General features: G+C 36.0%; 1 protein-coding gene across 1 annotated transcript; it reads left to right on the plus strand.

Moving 5' to 3' along the window:
* The first annotated feature begins 507 nt into the window (after positions 1–507).
* Positions 508–3,981, plus strand: LOC110937849 (AB hydrolase superfamily protein YfhM). The gene is made up of 4 exons (XM_022180301.2): positions 508–839; positions 1,555–1,722; positions 3,209–3,444; positions 3,525–3,981. The coding sequence occupies exons 1-4, from the start codon at positions 552–554 to the stop codon at positions 3,769–3,771; spliced, it is 939 nt and encodes a 312-aa protein (XP_022035993.1). The 5' UTR covers positions 508–551; the 3' UTR covers positions 3,772–3,981.
* Positions 3,982–10,164: the final 6,183 nt, after the last annotated feature.

Raw genomic sequence — 10,164 nt, forward strand, 5'->3', positions numbered from 1 at the left:
CCTTCCCTCCCCCTCTCACCGAATCGGTGACCACTCACCGAAAATGCCCCCTTCCCTCCCTCTCACCGAATCGGTAAAAAGGTTGACAGTGAAGTTGGGTTCGTAACCGAGTGGGATACCGTCCTCACTCCGTTCACCCTAACGACTCCAGTTGAAATAAGAATTCACAGGGTACGGGTACCATACGGTCCGTACCACCTTTATTGTATGGGTACGCGCATTTATTTTCATATTTTCAATGATACCTAGTAGCAACTGAAAATTCCTCTGTTTATAAGTTTTTTTTTTTTGGGTATCTGTATTTTTCGATACGGTATTTTTGGTTTTGGACGTGTGCATGTCTATTAATGGTAGGCCGGTCGATACAAACATTTTAGAATCCATTGTTGACGTAAACCTTTCACTGGTGATCAAATTAAAACTGTTCAAATAACGACAAAACGTCAATATCAACATTTTTTGAACCCATTGTTGACGTAAACCTTTCGCTCATTTATATTATTCTGGTTAAAACCACCATTGAAGACATAACCAAAGTAACTAAACCAGCAATGGATCAAATTGTGCACAAATTCGTACAAGTCAACGGAGTGAAGCTTCACTTAGCTGAAATCGGCAACGAGTCATCACCGGCGGTGGTGTTCGTGCACGGTTTCCCGGAAATATGGTACAGTTGGCGCCACCAGATGATCTCCGTCGCCGCTGCGGGTTTCAGAGCTATCGCTCTCGATTGCCGAGGCTACGGCCTCTCAGATCCACCTCCAGATATCAACAAATTTGGATTCTCGGATATCGTCGAGGATATTCTCGCAATCATTGATTCGCTCGCCATTAATAAGGTACATTGTTGTTATAATGGTTGCAAAAGTCGCTAGGCGTTCCCTAGTCGGTCGAGCAGGAGTTGAGACTACCCGGCCTAGGCGGAGAGACTCGGACATGCTAAATTATAACGAAATTAGTTTTCGGAAATTAAATACATGTCAAATAACATAAATTTACTAGTAGTTATAACAAAATGATATTCATTATTTAATAGAGTAAATTATCTTAGTGATTTTGACTGCTTGAGTCCAAAATCAAAAAGTGTAACGCCCTGAGTCCCTAACTACTCATTTTATAATGTTTTGAGTCCGATTTATAACACTTGTACTTTTTATTTTAGACTCTAGTGGTTAAAAACACTAAAACACATGGACTCAAAACGTTATAAAATGACGGTTAGGGACTCAGGACGTTAAGCTTTTTGATTTTGGACTCAACTGGTTAAAACCACTAAAACATAAGTATTCAAAAAGTAATTTACTCTATTTAATATGATAGGCATAGAAATTGTATTTTATTTCTTTTTTAAAGTCACAGAAATTGTATTTTATTTCTTTTGTAACCCAACTAGATCCGATTATGGCCCCGCATTTGATCGAGTCTGAGTAATTAGGGCAACCTATCTTGGAGCGATTATTTGGACTTGGAAACCTTGTTTTAGGTTGTTATTTATAAACTAATCCTTGTAAGTTTGATTAACTACTTGGAGTGTAATTATAATTTGAATTGTAGATTTTCATAGTTGCGAAAGACGCTGGGGTAAGACCAGCTTATGTGTTTACGCTCCGGTATCCAACGAGGGTGACCGGAGTTATAGCGCTCGGAATACCGCATACGCCGTTCGGGAGCCCGAGGTATCTCACTGAGCTGCCGGAAGGTTTCTACATCAATAGATGGAGGGTAGGTTTGTTTTTGCTCACATTTTCATTCCAGATTTTATTACATCAGTTAAAATGTATAAGTTAGGTTTAAGTATTTCCCATGGGAGATATGATTTGATGCCAATGCTTATTGATGACATCATGTGTTTATCCCAGCAAATTGGTTTAGATTCAAGTCTTAGGTTACAGGGTGTGGTATAAAGCCCCTAGGTACTTTATCACGCCACCTCAGCGTCATGTCAACGCCACGTCACATAAGGGCTTTAAAGCCCCTTCCTTTAACTTGCATGCAATGGTTTAAAGCCCCTTTAAAGCCCCCTATTAAACAAAATACAAAAAAAAATAAAGAGAAGAGATTTGATTGGTTAAAAATAATGGGCACCACCTTCTTTCCCTTTAACAGGCGTTAGCATGCTGGCGAACATGGGGTAGTGCCCCCTTGTTAACAAGCAGGGGGTGGGGGAGGGCGCTAGGGGCGCCAAAAATGGTGATGTGTCGGGGTGGCGCTAGGCCACAAACCCAGGCCTTAGAAAGTGGACTTTAGAAATAGATTTTTAGAGGGTGTGTGTTCAAAAAAAACATATATGATTTTATTAGGCTTCCTTTGTTATTAGAGTTAGAGGTGTACAAATCAGGTTTTTATTTCAAAACTGGTTCGGGTTTGGTCAACTTTGGTCAAAATCGGTTGGAGGAGAAACCAGTTCGGGTTGTAAACAAGATCGGTTTGGTTAACTTTGGTCAAAAGCGGTTTGAGGAGAAATCGGTTTGGGTCACAAAACCGGTTTAGGTGAAAACTATAAGAACCCTGTTCAAATCGGTTTGGGTCTAGTTGAAATGGTGCCCAAAACCGGTATAATTAAAAAATATTTTTTGGGTTAGGTAGAAACCTGGTTGACTCAAACCGTGTCTGGTTGATAATGGTGCCCAAAACCGGTATAATTATAAGAGTTAATTGCCCGGATGGTCCCTGTGGTTTCACGTTTTTTCACGTTTAGTCCCCACCTTTTGAAAATAGCAGATATGCTCCCTATGGTATGTTATTTTGTTACTCGGATAGTCCCCGGAGTAGATGTCAGTTAGTTTGGAAATAGCAGGTATGCTCGCTATGGTTTGTCATTGGATAGTCCCCGGAGTAAATGTCAGGGGACTATCCGAGTAACAAAATGACAAACCATAGGGAGCATACCTGCTATTTCCAAAAGGTGGGGACTAAACGTGAAAAAACATGAAACCCCAGGGACCATCCGGGAAATTAACTCTAATTATAATAAAAAAATGGGTTTGGTAGAAACCTGGTTGGCTCAAATCGGGTCGGGTTGGAAACGGTTTAGATGACGAGAGGGGGAACCTGTATATAAACAGGTGGTTTGAGTCGGGTTGGAACCGGTTTGTTAGTGCAAATCCAAAAAGAGTTACGAACCCAAACCAGTTCTTTTTTTATCCATTTCTATTTGTATTTATCCTTATTGTATGAGTTATTATGTACTAACACGATTTGTTGGTAGGAACCTGGAAGAGCTGAAGCTGATTTTGGGCGACTTGACGTGAAAACCGTTGTACGAAACATCTACATCTTGTTTTCCAGAAGTGAACTTCCGATCGCCAGTGAAAACCAAGAGATTATGGATATTGTTGATGCATCAACCCCCTTACCTTCGTGGTTCACGGAGGAGGATCTTTCGGCCTACGCAGCTCTATACGAGAAATCTGGTTTTCATAATTCGCTCAAAGTTCCTTACAGGTAACTAGAAACACAACTAGAGGCGATCAAATCTTTGCTATGAATCAGTTTCTTGTAAGTTGTAATTTGTGTTGTTGTAGGGTGATTGAAGAAGAATACGGCATTGAAGATCCTGTAATCAAGAATCCGATGTTACTGATCGTAGGGGAGAAGGATTATTTCTTGAAGTTTACAGGAGTCGAAGATTTCATAAGGAGCGGAATGGTTAAACAGTTTGCATCCGATTTGGAGGTGGAGTATCTGCCTGAAGGGGGCCATTTCGTTCAAGAACAGTTTCCGGAGAAGGTAAACCCGCTAATAATCGTGTTCCTCCGTAAGCATTGTTGATCATAATCCGATGGGAGATCCGATAGGTGGAAGTTTGGGTTCGTTTCGTTTGAATAATGTAGGATTGATATCAAAGCTACCTATGTATTGTGAGTTGTTTCATTTATGATGTTATTTAGTACTATGTGTTCTTTGGTATGTTCTTTGATTGAATTGTGAATCAAATTGTCCCCTTGACATAAAAAATATTCATTTGTTTGATGAATGTTATACCTTTTCTAATGGTTTAAAAAAAAAGTTTGATAGTTGTTTCACTAAATTTGGCATTTATCATCAAATAGTTGTTTCCATGCCTCCTTTCCTTCGTCTCTGACCAGTCCGAGGGATCGCCTGCCTCAACCTGACGGGACAGGGGTTGTAGGCCGGACTAATGCGTCCGGATATACACGTTTTTTGCAGATTTATCATCAAATATGTCTCACGGTCATCAATGTATCTCATTACGAATGTAGTGACCAATACAAATGGGGTGTTTGTAGATGCTTTAAATCATTATATCACTTATTCAGTAACTCTTCCTAATCTCTTAAAATCTCCATATATGTGTTTACAAGTATATTACATGTCTCTCCTTTAAATAACTATATTGTAAAACTTGTATGTAAATTGAGGAAATTAAAACATGTTTTTAAAAACTGCTTTCTTAAAAACTCACAATGAGTGAATCAAAAATCAAAGAAAGAACACTAGAAAGTAGAAACCAACTTTAATACATAGCCACATGCCCACATGGCCCAAAAGGCAGTAAAGTCTTGAAAAAAATAGAAGGGCCCTTTTTATTTTATTAAATGCAAGCCATCTTCAATTTAATTCAACTAGTTAAATTTCCGCCCGTGCGTTGCGGCAGGGACCCAATGACTGCAAAATGCGTGTCAGTAACGGCAAGCAGATACCGAATATCAAAACATAAATAAAAATGTCATGCAAAGGATAGTCAATCCATCCAAAAAAAGCGATTTTAAATAACCTAATATATAATAATAATAATATGACCCACACGTGCTACATGTTGTAAATTCAGTTGTTTTCAGTTCAGTTATTACGGTGCTAACACGTTAAAATATGGATGAGCTCGGTACCGGTAACGGCGCCGAAAGTACCGATCCGGAAAATCATCGAAATTACGTATCGACACCGAAAATGCTCGGTACAATACGGTATGGTATTTGAAGGTAAAAATCAATAAATATAGGTATGGTGCTAGATCGGTGTCGAACCGAAAGTAACGATTCTGAAAACGCCAAAAGGTGGGTACCAAATTGGTACCGAAAATGATTTGGTATAGTAAATTTGGTACCGATACGATACCGGTTTGATTACAGGATTTGATACGATTTGCTCATCAATAATCTAAATATCCAAGTTTATTTTGCATGCTACAATTCATTCATTACGTAAAAAGACAAAAAAATAAAGCAAAATAAGTTGTTGTGTATATAAAACCTCATTCAAACGAAAACACACTTTACTTACTGTGTGTATGAAAAGTAATCTAAACTATGCAATTACTTGCATTGCTACGTTGCTACAGGATTTGATGAGTTCGGTACCAACCAGTACCAAAAATACCGTTACCGAAATCCCCAAAAGTGGGTACCGGTACCTAATATACCTGGTACAGTACGGCTTGATACGGTCGGTACTGGTACGGCACCGGTATTTGAGGGTAAAACCCGATGAATACCGGTGCCGAACGGATACCGAAAATACACTCAGTTTGGTAAATTTGATACCAGTACTGATACCCAATACTATTCATTCATTTATATTTTTATTATTGTTCATTCATTTTTTTAATATTTATTATTTGTTACTGTTCATTTCGTTGGTTTTTTAATCTATACTATATAATAAAAGAAACCACTTTTGGGACACTTGTCATCATATTAGACCATCTCTTATAGATAATTATAATTTTAATTTAATCTCTTCTAATTAATTTTTTTTTTTGAACGGCAAATTTGGATCACTGACGGACCACTGGAGTATCATCGTGCCACCAGCGGAACCACCCGATCATATCCATCTCCACTAGGCATAATGCCTATACACCAATTCAGGAGGAAACCCAATAAATATGGAAAAAAAACCCCCCTTTGTGGGAATCGAACCCAGGACCTATTGGTCCTAAAGTCTTATCCCACCCCCAAGATGCCACTAGGCTATAAAGCCATGGGCATTAATCCTGCTACTAAATATTATTTATTTAATATCTTATATTATAGATAATCCTGCTACTAAATATTATTAGTTTAATATCTTATGGATAATTATTAGAGTTAATTGCCAAAATCGTCCCTGAGATTTGGGCGTGTTTGTCATTTTCGTCCAAAATGACTTTTTTGTACCAAATAGCCCCCCGCATTTGTAACTTTTTGTCATTTTCATCCAAATGCTTAACTGGGTTAGAAACAATCGTTTGATAAGTTTTTTTTTTATTTTTTATTTTTTTTAATTTCATAAGTACAGGACCTAAAATGTAATTTCTTTTTAAACCTAAAACCATCACCCTCTCCTTTCTCTGTCTACAACCTTCAAAACAAACCATCAACTACCACCCACACCGTTACTCACCTCGACCGTGTAATGCTCATAAATAGATATAAAACTAAGATGTATCGAACGGTACCCATCATTATATGCCCTTCAACAAAACCTTTTATGTATCGACCTATACGTAATGAAATAAATTAAACTGAACATATTAGCTGAACTCATATTACAGTTGGGTAGATCATAAACAAAAAAAAAAAGCTAAATGGGTTTAAACTGTCATCACACTGCAGCTAAATGAAGTGGTTACCGGTTTCAGCCTTTCACGTTTTTAGGATACACGCATACCTCAGACAGAAAATAAACAAGGAAATTCGAAGTAACTAACAGAAACCATGAATCAAATGGAAATTCTAATAATACTAAGACTACCCAGGACATGATTATATTCGGTTTCATAAATTTGTAAAATCAGCACATGATGATATTCTGTTTACAAAATATAATGGAGAGGGATAAGAAGAAATAGAGGAACTAAACATGAAACTAAGAACACTTGGAAGGTGATGTACACATGTTTCTTATCAATAAGGAAAAATGATAAATATGTTAAAAATAGTCATATGAGTGTAATACTCCAGAGCATATTACGAAACTTTTTTTTTTATTTAGTACACATATAAAATTAGATTTATTATAGATATAACTTTTTATTATTAGATATATAAAATTAGATTTATTCAATTCGTACAATACACGGGGTTTTTTAAGGATATATATTTTTTATTATTTAGTACAGAAAATTACATTTATTCAAACCGTGTAATGCGCATATTTTTAAAGATGTGATTTTTTTATTATTTGGTATATAAAATTACATTTATTCAACTCGTGTTATAAATGAGGTTTTTTAAAGATGTATTATTTTATTATTTGGTAAACAATTATACATTTATTCAACCCATGTAATACATGTGGTTTTAAAGATATAACTTTTTTATTTGGTATATACAATTACGTTTATTCAACCCGTACAATATGTTTCTTATAAATATAACTTTTTATTATTTAATATATAAAATTATATTTATTCAACCCGTATAATAAATGAGGTTTTTAAAGATATATTGTTTTATTATTTAGTATATAAAATTTATTTATTCAATCTCGTGTAATACACGGGGTTATAACCTAGTATAAGGATAATTCAATTCATGGCCCATAAATAATAACTCTTACAATTATTTTCGCAAATATATTACAAACACATGATATAGCCCTCTCTATTACATGTATTTAGCAATAAAAGCTTATCGTTATAAATCCAATATAAAAAATCAGAAAATTCTGATATTTTGTAGGTTTAGTTTAAAGATATCATTATAAATCATAAATATATATATATATATATATATATATATATATATATATATATATATATATATATATATAGGATTAGGTTCAAACGTGAACAAAATCTCAAGAGTGAACTGCGTGAACTGATCTGGGCCCTTAATTTTTATGATCTTGAGATTAAAGTAAGTGGCATGATGGTAATTTTTGGTTAATTTTTTCCATTTAATTAAATACAAAAGAGGTATATGTGTAATTTCAATCTTAAATTGATTGCATAAATCTCTCACAAATCAAGTAATCAATTATCCTCTTAAATTGATTGCATAAATCTCTTACAAATCAAATCAAGGATTAGAGCACACGGGGCGGTACGTGATGGAGGATGTATAACGCGTGAAACCATCACGCTACACCGCCGCCGCACGTTTTATAACGCGTGGTAATCAAAACGCGTTGTACAGATAACGCGTTAAACTTTTCAAAAAATTCGACCGTTTGTGATTTATGACCGTTTTAAAACGGTAAAATTCAATAAAAAAAAATTAAACCATTTATCTATATATATCTACATTTTAACCATTTTTCACACACCAAACTATATCTTTAAAACCAATTTAAACCCATTTCACACAACAAAAAATTCGACCGTTTGTGATTTATGACCGTTTTAAAACGGTAAAATTCAATAAAAAAAAAATTAAACCATTTATCTATATATATCTATATTTTAACCATTTTTCACACACCAAACTATATCTTTTAAACCAATTTAAACCCATTTCACACAATTTTTATATCTTTCTCAAATGGAATTCCCTACGGATTCGACGTTTCCGATGTCTAGCGATACCGATACCGAGTCGTCTTCCGACAACGAGACGCTAAAATATTTTGTGTCAGTGTATACCGAGCTTGATGCCGAGTCGTCCCGCCCAAAGAAGAAGATGGTCGACCGTGATCGTATACGTGCCAACGAAGTTTTGATGAACGATTATTTTGTGGAAAACCCGTTATACAATGTCGAAACGTTTAGAGATCGGTTTCGTTTACCAAAAGAATTATTTTTAAAGATTGTTGGAGACATCGAAGCAAGCGAGGAATGGTTTCAAGAACGTTACGATGCGAGGGGCAAACCAAGTTTCACGCCGATACAAAAATGCACATCCGCCATTCGCCAACTAGCGACAGGTAACCCACTCGATCAATATGATGAATACCTAGCTATGTCTGAAAGAACTTCACGTGAATGTTTGCAATTTTTTGCAATGCGGTCATTAAGTTGTATGCTAACGAGTTTTTACGTAAACCGACGAGCCACGACATCTCACGTATTTACACCGCACACGAGGCTAGATGGCATTTTCCCGGGATGCTCGGTAGCATCGATTGTACACATATCGAGTGTAAAAATTGTCCAAGAGAGTTGCGAGGGGCGTATGTTAGGGGAGACATCAAAAGACCAACCATCATACTAGAAGCGGTGGCGTCGAATGATTTATGGATTTGGCATTCGTGTATTTCGGTGTTCCAGGTTCAAACAACGACATCAATGTGTTGCACACGTCGTCGTTGTTCCAAAGCGTAACGGATGGTACCGCACCTTCCTCTCCTTTCTATGTTAATGGTCGACATTACAGACGAGGCTTTTATCTTGTGGATGGTATCTACCCGTCTTGGTCTGTTTTTTGTGAAAGCTCCCTCATTTCCTGTCGAGGCTAAAGAAAAGGCGTTCAAAAAATTGCAAGAATCGGCAAGAAAAGATGTTGAGAGGGCATTTGGTGTTTTAAAGGGTAGATGGGGTATACTACACCGACCGGTTCGTTCGATGACCAAGAAATCAATACATAGCATAGTGTATGCATGTATCATATTGCACAATATGCTGATCAAACACGACGGACGTGCAATATCCCCGGATTGGGTGCCGGATCCTCCTACACAAGTTCAAGTTCCACAAGATATCCATTTACAATTGCGTAACGAAGAAACTCACTTTCGGTTGAGATTTGATTTAATCGAACTAGTAGGTTCTCTAGGTTTGGAGTTTCCGGATTCGAACGAGGAGTAGGTTTTTTTTTTTTAAATTGTATGTTTCTAGTATGTTAAATTGAAGTAGTATGTTTTAAATTTAATGAAATTTTTAATTTTAGTGTTTTATTGTTAATTTCTAATTTAAAATAAAAAAATTAAAAAAATTAGTGAAATTTATAATTTTAAAATGAAAATTAAAAAAAAAATGGGAGTGATAGAATTCCATCACTAGTGATTCCACCTCTCCTACATTTCTATCACTGGTGATAGAAATTTGGTTGATGACATGGCATGTTTTTATTGGATAGTTGGAGTGATAGAAACTATCACTAGTGAACCACCCCTCCTCCCCTTAGGAAAGATGTAACTTAATTCAATTATTAAAATAATTATTTGTTTAAATGCGATGTACACATGTGTATTCTGATTTTGCCCTCTTTTTAATGCGATGTACACATGTGTATATCGTCTGTTTTTGTGATATCTCAGAATTTTTTTTGTATTGAATCTTAA

The sequence above is a fragment of the Helianthus annuus genome, chromosome 4 (assembly GCF_002127325.2).
Source record: "Helianthus annuus cultivar XRQ/B chromosome 4, HanXRQr2.0-SUNRISE, whole genome shotgun sequence".
In the NCBI taxonomy this organism is placed as follows: Eukaryota; Viridiplantae; Streptophyta; class Magnoliopsida; order Asterales; family Asteraceae; genus Helianthus; species Helianthus annuus.